The sequence below is a fragment of the Pholis gunnellus genome (assembly GCF_910591455.1).
Source record: "Pholis gunnellus genome assembly, chromosome: 8".
NCBI classification, from domain to species: Eukaryota; Metazoa; Chordata; class Actinopteri; order Perciformes; family Pholidae; genus Pholis; species Pholis gunnellus.
In genome coordinates this window covers 4,653,205-4,668,463 of record NC_136534.1, presented here as the reverse complement: position 1 = coordinate 4,668,463, position 15,259 = coordinate 4,653,205, and the positions used below count along the sequence as shown (strand labels likewise).

Genomic DNA, 15,259 nt, shown 5'->3' with positions numbered 1-15,259 from the left:
TACCTCATGTGTACCCCCCCCCCCCTCCCCCCCACCACCACCACATCTCCTTCAGAGACAACATGACACACTAGCTATGTGTCTACAACGGTCTGCCGCCCCGTCCGGTCTTCCGGCTGTGAAGATATTGAAGATAAGCAGCACGACACCGCGTAAAAAAAAAATCTGCCCCACGAGCCCCAAAGGGGCGTGGTCTTGATACGTACATGTGCACTGTATAAACAGTGTAAAGCTGTGTGAAGCGGGAGCCGGCGGTCCGTCATCGTCTGCAGGTCCTCCTCTCCTCCTCACTGGACGCTCTTGCTGAGCTCCGAGGCCTCGAGCATTTTCTGAAACACAGCGACAGGTTCATGTGGATTTGTTTCGCTGCAGTAACGTGCTGCGTGTGCGGGTCAGCGTGCAATTCATTTAAAAAGGAATTGTCATCCATCCTGCTTTGTTACAGTAGCCGTGCAGTTTATTGGAATGATAAGCAGAAAGCAGCTTCCCACCAGCCCTCTGGATGACTGTGATGATGTGCACGTAGCCGAGGAGGAGCTCTGTGGGCCCCGGGGGTGTTTACAGGACGTCTCCACCCATTTGTCTCATTGGTCTCGTTTATTACGATCTGAGTTGACTTTACTTCTATAGGTTTGTACCATTAATAAGAACACTGCGTCAAGCTGACTGTAGAGTCTCATCATTGTGAGAAATACAGGTGCGGTTCAGTACAAGGGTGCTGCATGAACGGTCCACTGCCAGCAGCTGGTGGTCACAGTGTGTATGGAGGCCTTTACCACAACTAACACAATGCCAAACTATTACAAATAGGCCTCAATCAGGACACTCCTCATGTCATGGGAGAGGTTTAGTCACATGCTCAAAACAAATAGTAGACCTGGAGTAATGGGTCCATACAATCTAAATGTACTGTCATCAGCTGCATATATATATATATATAAAAAGCGGCTCGGACCCGGTTCGGTTCCTGGATTAAATCCGAAGTGGCATAGACGGCCAGGAGACCACTGCCGGGAGTAGAGAGCATCTGCCTGTCAGAGGCAGCAACGACCCGTCCAACTAACTGCTAAGACAGGAACGCAGGCAGCAGTGTAGTCTCTTACTCATGTACGTTTCTATGGCGGACCTACAGTAGGTGATTGGAGAGCGTCTGGAACACCTGAAGCAGAACAGGCTCCATGAATGTGAGGACCACAATTAGAAGCTTCAAGCCATTTGGTTTTATTTACTGAGATTCCTTTTTATAAAGAGAGGTGAATGGAGTTATATATATATATATATATATATATATATATATATATATATATATATATATATATATATATATATATATATATATATATATATATATATATATATATATATATATACATACAACATACATGTACAACAATGCATGATATGCTGTGTAAATACTGAGTGAACACCTCTGTCCTCAGTCACCCAGAGGCACAATGTCTCTTTCTGTTCTCACAATGTCATGAAGTTCTGAGCAGTGTTTTAAAAACAGCGTTCCACGTGAGCGTGGGGGACGTGGGGGACGTGGGGGTCTGGAGCGCCTCTGGCAGACGGAGTCTTTCCTGGGGACTGAGGACGAGCTCTCTGGATCGCACTGAGACCTGCAGGAGCGGCCGGCGGGTTTTGTTAGTGGCGCTCTGCTGACAGCGCACAGCTTCAGAGGGAAAGGGGAGCCGGAGCTGCACCGTGAGCCAAAACCTGATCCTGAAGCACAGGTCAGATCTTCTCGCAGCTGTCCAAACACCACTGGGGGGTTTTCCACGAGGTTACACGGGAGCGGAAAAGAGCAAGACAGTGCGTGTGTGTGTGTGTAAAATAAGAACCGCACTGTACAGACTGTTGGCCCTGATGCTCTCCAACACGTCCCGGTTGCTCTCTAATAACGCCCCGCGGCTTTGAAGACGCTCCACTTCCCCGGAGCCTGATCTTGGCAGAGTTACTTTTTAATCAATTTATTCTTTCATGCTTCTGGCGAGACGCGAAGCGGCCGCTTCTTCTGTCCCACAGACTGTTTCCACGGAGGGGTTTGTGCTGAGGCAGCCATTTAGCCCTCTGAGCGGATTCTTCAAGGGGGTTAAACACCAAAAGGGGCAATTAAAGCCTTTTTAATAACGAACTGAAAGACCGGAGAATCCAGAGAACGAATCCGTTATAATGAACAGGATGCCCGCGGCTTCTGAGGGATTTTTGGGGGGATGGGTTTGCAAAGTAAAAAGATAATAACTGCTGTAACTGAATACCTCTAAACTCTTACTAGTGATATCAAAAGGTACTTGAGGGTTTGTTTCAACACTGAACTGAAAGGTCACTATAGCAGCAGGACACATGTTGGCAGAGTGGGGGCTTTGTTTATTACAGCGTGCCACAGAGGGAGCTTCCTGCTGGTGTGGGGGGGGGATGAGTTCTAAACTAGTTCTTAGAGCTCCAGGTTTACTGGTGAGCTGTAGCTTCTGCTTATTGGCCAAGCAGGAGAGTAGAGTTCATTTCAAACTGAAGTTGACATTTGTATAAGATTGGATTGATTAATAAAAAGAATACACATTACTGGTGTTTTGATTTCTAACAAATAATGCTGAAACGATTGATTGATTAATTGATCGAGCCATTCACAGAAAATATACAGTCATCTGTTTTTGAGCAATTAAGTGTTTTGGACTGTTTGTTGAATAAAACAAAAGAATTTGTAACTCTTTTAGATCAAATCAGCGAAGTCTATGATCCGCTCTAACTTGCGGCACATTTTATCGGTAACTAAAACAAAGATAAAGGCGGGATCATCTCCGTGCCGTTACCTTCTCTTTGAGTGGTAGTTGTTTTAATAACCTCACAGCTCGACCTCATTCACCCCGCTGTGTTTGGACACGGCCTGCTAATTGTCTAGATATGTCCGTGTAGATCAGAGAGGAGAGGAAGCAGCTACCGCAGGTCTGGTTGGACGTGGTCCTCTGGGGTGTGTGGGGGGGGGGGGGCACTCGCTGGGATTACAGCACTCTGCATACATGCAGAGTGCTGTAATCCCTCTCACCCTTCATGCTACAGCATTATCCCTGCGTGACTGTCTGATAGAGGCCTCTGGCCTAAATGGATTGCTCCTTAAACACTGCTGCACCAAAAGCCTAGCTTTGAATTCTAGCAGCAAATGTTCACATTATTAAACCACTAATCCACCATCAGGATCGACTCGTCGATTAGATTGCTAATTGTTTCAGCTCTACATACTGAAGTTTATTTGTCAAAGCCCAATATTGAATAACATTCTTTACCAGCCCCAAAGACTGCTGCGTTATTTAGACATCCCTGGGGACAGTAACCTCTGCTTCACTCACCACTTGTGAACACAACCACTTGTAGTGATCCGTGACACAATGTCCTGCAACTACAACGAACTCTTCACCTTTGACACTGTGGCATCACTCAACCAATCCTGAGAGATAAACCCACACCTCTCCCTGCTCACTTCAGCAACAACTTTATTCCCTCAGCCATAAATACCGTATATAAAGGTGGTAAGTGAGGCCAAAATATCTCGATCGCCCCCTGGTGGCTGGCTGCAGTATAGGTCACAAAACCCGCCTTCTACATGTTAGCGGATAACACATGGGTCAAAATAAAAAGTCAAACATTGCCCAACAATGGTTACTGTCAATTTTGGTAGTTTATATCCCGCTGACGGTATTCACGAGTTCCTTTTTCAGATACATTTGGTTTTAATTAGTTATCTGATGCTATAACATGCGTGTAAGCCAGAGGCTCAGGGAACGTGGCGGGATGTGACTTTAGCTTTCCATAATCGTGATTGTCTGGTTCAAACATAGACTGTATATAAATATCCTAATATATAGTACATAGTTCATAGTCACTGACCGTGTTGCTTGCTAGCATAGCAACAATTCCATAGGTTAGCCGGCGCTGTCGTACTGCCATGTTTGTTAATATCAGACACACAGATTCTTAAACACGAATCACGAGTTTGATTATAAATGTATTTATGAAGATCTATGGTGAGTTGTTGTGTCTTTCTAGCCAAACGGCTACTGTGGTGCTAACAGAAGAGCTAGCTGGCTCTCGCGCCAACAAGATGCGGCCGTGCTCGGCTCGTGATTGGGTCGGGGCTGGGGTGTGGGCGGGACCTCGATACTACGGCTCCACTTCCCGATCACTACTGCGCAGACACTGGCTCCAATTGCACAAGATGGCGGCGCTCGTATCCAGGTTATTTTGGCTTCATTTTTGTACAGTGTGAGGAAGGGGAGACGCATCGTCCATCTTTATATACAGTCCATGGAGGCATGTGTACAATACAGGGATGTTTTCAGGAAGTGTCTTCATATGTATTCACTGGGATGACATCACATGGAAAGTTCTCAGCTGTATCTACTCTGTCTAATGAAGTCAGGGTTGAGGTATGAAGTGTTCCTTCTGCTGTGACTGATCTGCTCAGATGGCGGCGCGAAGGAAGGTGACTTGTAGCTGGAGAAGTGCAGCCAAGAAAGTCACTTGTCCATCTGATCAAGTGTCTCCTGTGGGAACGTGAGATCTCCCTCACCACTTCATCCTACATGCCCTCCTGTGACTGTCAGTGTGCGTGTTGGCACACAGAGCCAATGAGCAGCTACATTAATATCCTAGCCTGCAGTCGGAGCTGTCAGCAACTACTGATCTGTAGAAGTTGATGTGCTGACATCTGCTGAGAAAAATTATGAAGTCTAAAAAGCTTCTCTAAGCTGGTATGATGATGATACGGTGAACAGAATATTATTTTAGTTCATTACTGTCATCACATTTAAAATTCATTCAGATTAAGGTATTATGATGAGAAGTCAAACATGCGTTTGAACCAGGCAGCAACCTCCGGTTCTGAAAAGTGAAACCAATGCAGAAGTGCTTTAAACCTGCATTCTCTCTAATGTCCACCAGGGGGCGACTCCTCTGGTTGAATAGAAGTCTATGAGAAAATGACTCTACTTCTCTCTTGATTTATTACCTCAGTAAACATTGTAAACATGAGTTTATGGTCTCAATCTCTAGTTTCAAGTCTTCTTCAATACAGCATGATGTTCATTTAGTAAATGATGGTCCATTTAGAGTCAAATAGACCATAAAGCAGAGTATGCTTTAGGGCGGGGCTACTGTGATTGACAGGTCTGGAATTTGTCCGTGTATCTAAGAACTGTAATTCTTTCACAGTGTGTTTTCAGTTCATGGAGGATAAGTGCTTAAAAATATATTTAGCATTAAGTTTCACTTAGCTCCACCCTCTCTTTGTCCACTTTAGAATGAATCTCTTCTTAGCAGGGCTTCTTGCATGAAGGTCAATGTATGCTGATGAAAGTTAAGAATCTGTGAGTGGAGTTCTTCCCTCCTACTGTAACTCTGGCATCACTAGTTTGAACGCCACAAAAAGAAAATTACATAATCAAAACCCAAATATAAATGTTTCTGCAACATTTGTTTTAATTTGGTTTCTTCTAACTATGCAGTCTAATTTTGTTCCCCAACCATATCGACTGTGTTTCTGTCTGCTTCAGTCAATACATTGTAATGCTTTGCATCGTCTAGCAGTCTAACTACCTTTATTTGGCTCTAACTCAGTCACAATGATTTTCTGTCTGTCTGCCTGTGTTTCTGAGGTCAAACAGACTGTCATCCACTGCAAACAGGGTTCTTCAACAAGCTACGGGGACAAAGGGAAATCATTTATGCACCGGTATTTAACTTGAGTAAATGACCTGTGATGAGGTTAAGTATTATGCCATGCTGACTGTTAAATCGACTGGTTCAAATCCCGGTTACGTCCAGGAGAAAGGGGGATTCTGCTAAATATCCAAACTCAGCCATGTTATATCACAGACTCACAAACAAACCATTGGAGTTAGGAGATTAGATGAGTGCTCAACATAGAAAACACAAAACCCTTTTAAAATGTCACTCCAGTCTCCAAACCAATATCACCCAAACTCGCATAGCCAGAGCTACTCACCCTCCACGGAGTGACCTCTGCAGAACCAAGAGACCACAGAGCAACACTGATCAAACCAGCCGAAACTAAAGAATACAGCAGGCCATGGCAAGCATGTCACCAGGACAGGAAATCAACTAGCATTGTGCGCAACTTGCAGTTTTATCCAACAGACTAATGTAACAATGTGAATTGGGACCTTTCAGGGGTAAGGACTCACCTAAAACCTGTGTGCAACCTGTATTACAATGACCGGATTATGTAAATTGGGGACGGGGAAACTGTATGTAAAGAGGCAAACATGCATAAATGGCTGCGTACTGTGCAGTAGCAGAAGTATGACAAAAAATACGCATGAGAGAAATGATGAACCAAGAGCCAAACAGCTCATCAGAAAAGCACTCAGCCTCCGTCAGCCCACATCAAACAAATGGCTGCGATGCCGAGCAAGCTAATGCTTTACCGCGGAGCCGTGTCAATATTATTAACATAGGGCACGCCATTTGTCTTCGGCAAAGTGCTCTGGGACAGGCATCAAGAGCTCATACTTAATGCTAAATGGGAAGCTATGGGCGAGCATGTTGTAATGGACATGAGCATAACATCGCTGTGTACGTCGTGTGGGGAGGCTGGTAGCATGACGAGGGAGTTATTACAGCCTCAACGGGGCCACCACATGTATGTGAGGAAATAACCATATGATTAGACACTATAATCATAAGAAGATACACTAGGGCAACATGTTCTATCAGCAATACCGTTGCAATGTATGCAGATGCGGAAATTATATCTACACAAATAAAACTACTTATACAGCAATCAGCGGAGTTTGACTTCATAGGTCACACATGAAGAACTTGGTGAACAGTAGAGCTGTGTATTGGCAAGTCACTCACAATGGACTCATGCTCACACGCCCATTATTTGTTGATTTTAGTTGTGCTTTTAATACAAAGCAGACACACGTTCTTCTCCAGCAGCTTCTGAACTAAAGACTAGCTCTGCAGTAAAAGGTGTTCAAATTGAACTGAATACCGATGTGTTTCATCACTATATCATTTTAGTTTTAAAGCAATGAACTTCCACTGCAGGTCAGTAACGTTAAGCTGTTCACGTATGCTGATGATTGCGGCTTTACTTGGTTTATTCCATAAGAGTGGAACCTGAATATTTTGCTCAGGTATCCAAAATGGGAGAATTGTGTGAATCTCGCTTCCTGCTGATTGAGGTTTGAGAAAACAAAGGAAGTCATTTGAAACCACGCCATCTGTTTCCCTCTGTGATCAGTCTCTGGGAACATACTGAAGTTCACAGACACTGTTGATGCCACATCGTCCCACCAAGGAAGCGTCCTTGACTGTGATATGAAGATCCAGCCTGTTGGTCACTAAGTGTTTTAACTGGATAACAGTGCTGATGAGGACAAACTTTCACACACTGTTAATACTGAAGGTCATCACCGCAACACATTCCAGTAGGACCTTCCTTAATGGGGTCAGACATGACCTATTGCTGTCCATCGGAGGCTGAAACCCTGTCAGCTCAAAGGGACAGACTAAGGGGAGGTAGTCTGGGATCAGACTACCTCCCCTTTTTGTGTGTGCTGCTCTTTTTTAAGAAGCACGCACAAATATGAAACATCTAGTGCTGAGAAATCTGTTCATGGTCTTCTTTCATTCATAGAAGTCGGGGCATGTGTCTATGTAGTAATGCGGGGCTTTCATTGGAAGTCGGATAACATGCCCAGAGATTTACTCAGTTGCTTCTTTTAGACAGCAATTCACAAACTGTTTGCCTAAGACTCGTGTTATTGTTAGCGCCACGATTAACCCTTTTTAAGCCCTCCCTCTTTTATACAATGGATCAAGGAGGTCATGATGCGTCTTCAAATCAGGAAACCGAGGTTACCTTTAAATGGATGATTTAAAATATATAATGCTATTTGGTTTCCCCTCATTGGTTACGCAGAGAATAGATCCTTTCCAGCATCTTGATAGCTGATGTCATTCATAAGTAGACAATCTGACCGTTCAATGCTAATAGCATGTATATTTTTATTTTATTGTACGACTGGTTTTATTTTAATTTGATGTATTTTTGCTTGAGGATACTGCTTCTGCTATACTTTATAAAGGGTCCACCACAATATGACAGGCTTGCTCTGTCATTAAAATATATAAATTGGTTCAGATTTTCTAAACATGAGAAGCCTGCAATCGTCTAATTGTGCTGCATTCTTTTCTTTCATTAGTCGTCGCTGTTGTTTGTTAACTGTTGTTGGTGAGCGGCTTTACGTTGAAGCGACTGTGTTGTCAGGTTTTACCTTTTTCTTGAGGGCCTCCAGGGATTCAAACTCCAGGCGGGCCAGATTGATCTGGATGTGTTTGGGAACATCTGGGATGAGGAAGGTCAGGATGAACTTGAAGGCCAGCAGCCCGTGCTGAAATCACACAACAACAGACACATCACATGGAGCAAAAAATACTCCAGACCCTGTTGTTTTTTTTGTGCATCCTTTAAAAAAAAAAAGAAACGTAGTAAGGAGGGCATGCTTTGAAAGAAAGATTGATATAACTGGATTATATTTTTTTATGGGATATAGGACACATTGGTATCAATTGATCCCGGGTGAGGCTCTGTGTCTGAACTACAGGATATCTGAGCTTCTTGCTTGTATGGGAGGCTTTTTGTATTCTGTCTGGTTATCAACAAGTGAGACACATGACCATTATCTTGCCAAACTGTGCTAGACTTGGCGAGGAATACATAAAAGGGCTGTGACTCTAGACCCACAATATCTACTTGTGTACAAATAAAGCTAATAAAATAAAAGAATACAAAAAATAAAAAGGCCTCCTTGAGGTTCTATGCATCCACCATCCAGACAAGTCAAAGTTTACATCCACGTCCGTCCAAAATGTCAGCACCTCACCCTTTTATCTTATTAGACATTTGTGTGAAATTGTCAGAATTGGCACGTGAATTCCTGAGTTACGGCCCAAAGCATGTTTTCGTGAGGTCACAGTGACCTTAGTCTCGCATAGCCACAAATATCTTCTGTGTCAGCGCTAAAGAAAGGGCTGACTCAACACGTTATCATTCCGGTATAGAGGGGGAAAACCCTTATTTGTATTTATTTAAACCAATCACAATCATCTTGGGCGGCGCTGAGCACAGGACGCCACGACGGTGATCTTGCCCCAGCGCAGATAGCAGCTTGTGGAGTACAATGCTGCTGACAATGTCACCCACAGTCTACATCTGGTTAGTCAGACGACAGTGACCTGATCTTTGACCTTGAATTACCAAATTTGTTGAGGATGTTTGTGCCAGATGAAATTAAATTCCCTCCCGTCGTTTCCTGGGACGTTCACGAGAACGGGACGCACGAGAGGTCTCAGTGACCTTGACCACCAAAATCTAAAACTTACTACGATCAATTCAATATGATGGACTACAGAGCCAAACAATAACAAACATATCACCATCCTATTGCAGATAGTACAAATGACTTCTTTGAACCAAAATATCACAGTAAACCATCCTCTATACTCTATTGCAACCTGGTGTTTCGACACTCTGTGGTCTATCCATTTACAGAGAAGTACATGTGCTATATGAGGGTACGTGTGGAAACTGCTTATACAGTACGAACTATTACCCAGCAAATTGTGTGATGATAAATGTCTTCTCTCAGCACGTCTCAGTTATCAGACACAGGTGACCTGCACACACCTGAATCAGCAGGACGTGTGCTTTCCCATGAAGATACACATTCACGTCCATTAATGCTGAGCAAACAGCTCTCAACTGCCACCGTCCACACACACACACACACACACACACACACACACACACACATTCACACTGTGCCATCTGGAGGACCGCCAACTGCCATCAGCTCCATTGATTCAGGACCCTTTTTCCTCATCACAGTAATGGACTGATGCGTGCTACAGTAGACAGGGAGCAGATCGGAGGACAGGCTGCTTCACAGAAATGGGTTTCTGGCTTGTAGATCGAAGTGATTTGGGTGAGACGGATGATTATGAGCTTCCAGTGGTAATATGCTTCTGTGACTCTCTAATGTTAACTTTACAGTGCTCACCCACACAATGTTGATATGAGCTTTAACCAAGGTGGTTAACCTACGTTTTTGAAACCATTCCTTGTAGACTTTTTCATTTGATGAAATACTCCTCACCAACAGTCCCATGATCGTCCTCAGGGGTCTTTAGCCAGGATGTTACCGATTATTTGTGCACAGGTAACATAAGGTGAGGTTTTTGGAAAATGTGTGGATGAACTGCGTTGCCTTTATTTACTTCCACGAGGAGCTGTTAGACAGACATGGTAATTATGAGCCCTGGTAGTGAGTAAAGTAAAGTCTGTCCTGAGCTTTTGCCGTTTCAAAGGTTTTTTTACATTTCTGGCTTAAGAAGCTCCGATTTTTTGTCATTCCAGTCAGCACAGTAGCTCCGCTAATTAACAACGGAACAAGAGAAGAAACCCCTGACCCGGGTGACTTGTCACATTGATTGAAAGTGCACAATAAACACGCCGGCTCTTAGTTGATTGCTAATGCTATTCGAGGCTAATTTATATTTCTGAGTGATTCAGCGGCGCAAGGTTAAGCTGAGACTGAGAGGACGGCGCCTGAGACCGGGACGAGAACGTGACTTCTGAAATGTTGTTCTTTTCAAGGTCTGACAATAAATTCTGTTTCGCCTGACACTAAAGGATGTGATGGAAATTCAAATGCAGTTTTAAAGGTGATTTCATTGTCATCGCTGCATGGAACTTGACTCGACTGTTCTTCTCCTTCACCTACATGATCCCCCCCATGGCTCGTCCTGCGCATTCTCAGTGGGCGACTCCTTTTCTAGTTAAAACCCAGTGGGGATCCTAATCCAAAGACTATAATCTTTAACCATGAGAGCACACGTCTTTGAGAGCATGCGGCTGCATGGCTGACTAGACTGCTTTTTACCATGGCACCCCTTTACTGTTAATTGGGATACTAACATTTCAATCCAATTGATGAGGAACTAATAATTCTGCAGTTTCATGTGTAATCTGACATGAACAGAATATAATATTCAAACTCAGACTCTCTGGCACGTGATATGGAGTTATCACTATAGTCTTCACTGGATTTCCTTTTCCTGGATCAGCCCAGTCGCCAGGGGAGGAGGATACGTCGGAGACAGCAATTCATGTCTAGGGATGGGTGTCGTTAGGATTTTATCAATACTAGTACTCTAATCGATTATGCTTATCGGTTCGTTTGGATTATTTTGAGAAAAAAAAGACATTTAATTAAGAAAAGAATCAACATTGCTTTATTATTCTTGTAGGTATACAAACAGTCTTTCTTGAGCACCAATAAAAGAAGTTACAAAAACTTTTAAATACATTTGCAGCTAAACAATTAGCTAAGTGATTCGCTTTCATTGATTCTATGTACTTCTGACAGTAGAGTAAGCCACTATAAACCTATATAAAAAACACAGTCAAGGAAAAAAAAAAAATACCGTGTTATACCGTGAAACCTCCAGAATCTTAAAAAAATACCCTGATACACATTTTTGGTCATACCGCCCAGCACTATGTGAGGGTATTATTGCATTTGGTACAACTAGAGTTCTCAGCATCTACTCGAGTATTTTTGTTCTCTTTACCATAATGTGTGTCTCACGTTGTACTGAGCTGGAGTCGGTGTGTGTGTCAGAGTAAAGCACGACTCCGCCCCTCATGAAGAGACAGGCATAGAGACGAGGTTTGAGACGAGATCTCACTCTAACTTCTAAAGAACTGATAGCAGAACTGTTAACTGCGGACCTTATCAATATTCAGGGTTTTTACTCATTTGGAACAATTCCTATTTATAATCGCGTTTCAGGCGGCATCCCTATTCATATCCTGTGTGAAACCAAAACTAAACGCTGACTTTACGCTTGTTACGTAACGTTACGTGAGGGCAGTTATTTATTCGCGCTAGTTACGTTGACATTGTTTTTAACGTTACGTTGTTACGCTACATTGTTATGTTACGTTACCACGTTGCATTGTCACGTTATGATTTTAATTAAATTTTTTTAACCTTAACCAAGTAGTTTTGTAGCCTAAACCCAACCAATCGTTTCACAACGTTAACCAGGTTGCATTGTGCATTAATGCAGCCTGATGCTGATGCGAGGCTGATATGAAACATATTGTTGGTTCAGAAAGGTCGATATTCAAAGTACTTTGAGGTTTGCAGAAACGTACATTGCCAACATTTCTTCTGGCTCCTGGGTTGCCTGGATACACTGCTGCTTATGGAACAGATCAGAGTACCTACAAACATGGCCGCATGTGTTTGAAAAAGGCATCCAGGAGGACCGAGCAAAACAACGATCAGGACAGATGTTGACATGAACTGTTGTGATATGTAACAGGACTTGTCTATGTATTTATTATTACTAGCAGATTGTCTGCTTTTTATGTTGTCATTTCTTGTGTTTGTTGAGTCGAAGACAAAATCCCACCCTGGTGGACAATAAAGATTTATTGTATAGTTTATAACTTTGGATACAACATTTTGACAGAGGGTTGCAAGAACCATTTTAAACCTAGAATACTATGAAATTCTCAGAGGCTGCATTAAATGTATGGAACAAAGCAATAAGCCTAAAGGTGCTCAAACACTCAATACACCTGAGGGTAGTCAAGCCATAATTTGATACTGTGGGTTCGTCACTATGAGTGACAACTTTGACATGACACGTAGCTATTTGACCCATTGTAATTACAAAAACATTGGTTGGTGCAGCTTTAATGGCAGTTCTAAATTATGACTGTAAAACAGAAGACATTATTTTAGAGTCCAAAGGGAAATATCATTCAAAATGAGTAATCACGTCATAACAAGAGGTTCCTCTGAGTTCTACCAAACGTTGTTAATCTAGTCTCAGATATATATAAAAAAAAAAAAACTGTCCACATGCATGTTTTCTCTACAGATGAATACCTGAGGGCATCCCATTATATAAAGTAAGGTTGGAAGATTAAGTTGCCTGGATCACTGTGTTCCAAGTCCACTCAGTACATGCAAAGCCCAGGCTCACAGTAAGATGCTATGCTAGGCTAGATTACTGGTGAGTTGGTGAGTCCTGGTCTAATGCTTTTGCAGTTGCCAGTGGGCAAAAGCTAATCTGATTATCTAAAAACACAGTGCAAGGAGATTAGTGTGTGGTGGGCTGCTGAAAATAACCGTGGAGAAACAGACAAACTGGCAAAACCCACATGGAAGTGGCTCACAATGGCCCCTTTATAACCAAGCTCAGCTACTATAATGACAAGGTGTTTCTCTTTGTTGAAATGAAACTGTGGGACACCAGTCTAGACGTCATTAAACAGAATTATGATTGAACCTTTTACACTAAAGCTAGTAAAATCAACCTGCTGAACCTTTAATGAATAAAGTCTTACCAAAATAGAATACTGTTTATTTAAAACTGGTATGTCTTTATGTCTGTCAAATTTTTTTGGCTCACAAATTTACCGCTAGGTTCAGTCTCAGCACTCATCAACCTCCAGCTGACACGCACAGTAAGAAACTAGCTGGTGAACATAGTGGTGCAGCATTTTCTTAAACCCAAAGCCTATTTTGAGACCTCTGCTCGAAAATGTCATACCCATAGTCAAGAGAGTGTAAATCTCTAACTACAAGGTCTATTTGAATAATTTAAATGACATAATAACACAAATAAATGTGAGCTTTGTTAAAACCTCTTCAACTCCCCCCCCTATTTTGGAGCAACAATGCCTAAAATGACATAACCAAATTAAATTGGCTGCATCTTCTGAACCACTCTGACTATATGCATAAATGAGGTCTTTCTTGAAAGAAAACCCCCTAAGGTTCCTTGTGAAAGTGTCTGTAGACCTGTAGGTCATACAGTAATACCGAGCAGTGGGCCTTAGAAGTTAGTAAAAATTAAGATTTGTGTCAGCCTAAAATAAAAAAGTAGCTTTCAGTATAAATAACTGCCTTTGGCTGAATCTGTACCGGTAAAGGACAGCATAGGGCTGTAACTACACTATCAGTGAACACCTGCCTCAAATTTTAAGAAGATTGGACAAAGTATGACCATTCTACAGTGTTCCTTTCCATGAAGAGATCCAGGCGGAGCTCTAAAGGATATTTGGAGATCCAAATGGACACATGATAACCAAATGATATTCTGACACACTAAAGGTGTTTTTTCTTTTACATTTTGCTATTATATTATTTCCCTTTTATGTTTAGCCATAGCAAATTGCAAAAACTAAGTATATATGGTGGAAGACGTGGTCTAGCAGACTTGCTGTGCGTAATAGCCACAACCGAGCGCACGACCGAGTATGCGGGTAGCTCCGTTACGCGAGACTGTTTACACCTCCAGGAAAGCTCAATGTGCACATGCAATACATTGTTAGAAAGCCTGAAGTCTCCGCTAGACGAAGGGCTTGACACGCCTAAACGTATCGCTAGCTGTTACTCATGAAATGCAGTCAAACAAAAACGGAGCAAATCCACGTTTTCAGGGCAGGTGAAGATAGCTCGGTCTCCTGGCTTCAATACATTACTGTCAGTGAACAAACAATGCTGAGCCAGATGCTAACATAGTGCAGTGTTGAAAACCGGCGTCATTATGATCGCCAAAGTCATTTTTAGACACAGACACACCATAATGAAGCATCAGAAAAGAGCCGAAAATAAAAAGTGAAAAATTATGACCGCGTTGGCTGACTGCTTATATCAATAATTTGCTCAGTTTGTCCTATGTATACCAGCGTCTTCTCCAGCCGCTAGCTCCATGGTAGCATCCGCTAGCACATTTAGTCGTAAAATCGGGTCTATACTGTATCTTTCGCCGTCGAAATGCTGCAAGACCCGACTTGGCGGTCATGGCAACTTTGGACAGTGTGTGTTTGGGCTCCTTTTGTGAAAAATCCGTGAGGAATAAAAGAAAACCGATGCTTTCTTCGCAAAAACGAGGTCTTTTTGCATGCTGGGATATCTGACACGGCCATGTTTTGTGACGTAATTTTCGTAAGCAAGCCGTAAGAACGGAAAGGGAGGGGATCGCGGACGCCGGCGTCCTCGCGGAGTTGAAGAGGTTGTTAATATGTGTACATGTTTTTGTATATGTTACTGGTAAATGCTGAAACGAATGTTACACACCTCAAATTGAAAGTTTTCAGGTTCGCCTTTTTTTTTTCTTTGCCTAAAAAGCACTTTTATTGATTTGAAAT

The 15,259-nt window shown here is 42.7% G+C and overlaps 1 protein-coding gene across 3 annotated transcripts in view; it reads right to left on the bottom strand.

Moving 5' to 3' along the window:
- Positions 1-33: 33 nt before the first annotated feature.
- ano10a (anoctamin 10a) overlaps positions 34-15,259 on the bottom strand; it is a 33,404-nt gene continuing 18,178 nt past the window's right edge. For 2 of the 3 annotated variants that reach the window (XM_079164589.1, XM_079164588.1), the window contains exons 13-15: positions 8,301-8,417; positions 5,999-6,015; positions 34-329 (exon numbers count right to left, since the gene is read on the bottom strand). In XM_079164589.1, coding sequence (XP_079020715.1) covers positions 260-329; positions 5,999-6,015; positions 8,301-8,417 — 204 coding nt within the window. In that variant the 3' untranslated portion in view covers positions 34-259. The remainder of the gene's footprint in view (positions 330-5,998; positions 6,016-8,300; positions 8,418-15,259) is intronic. The other variant, XM_079164590.1, reaches the window with a different exon arrangement.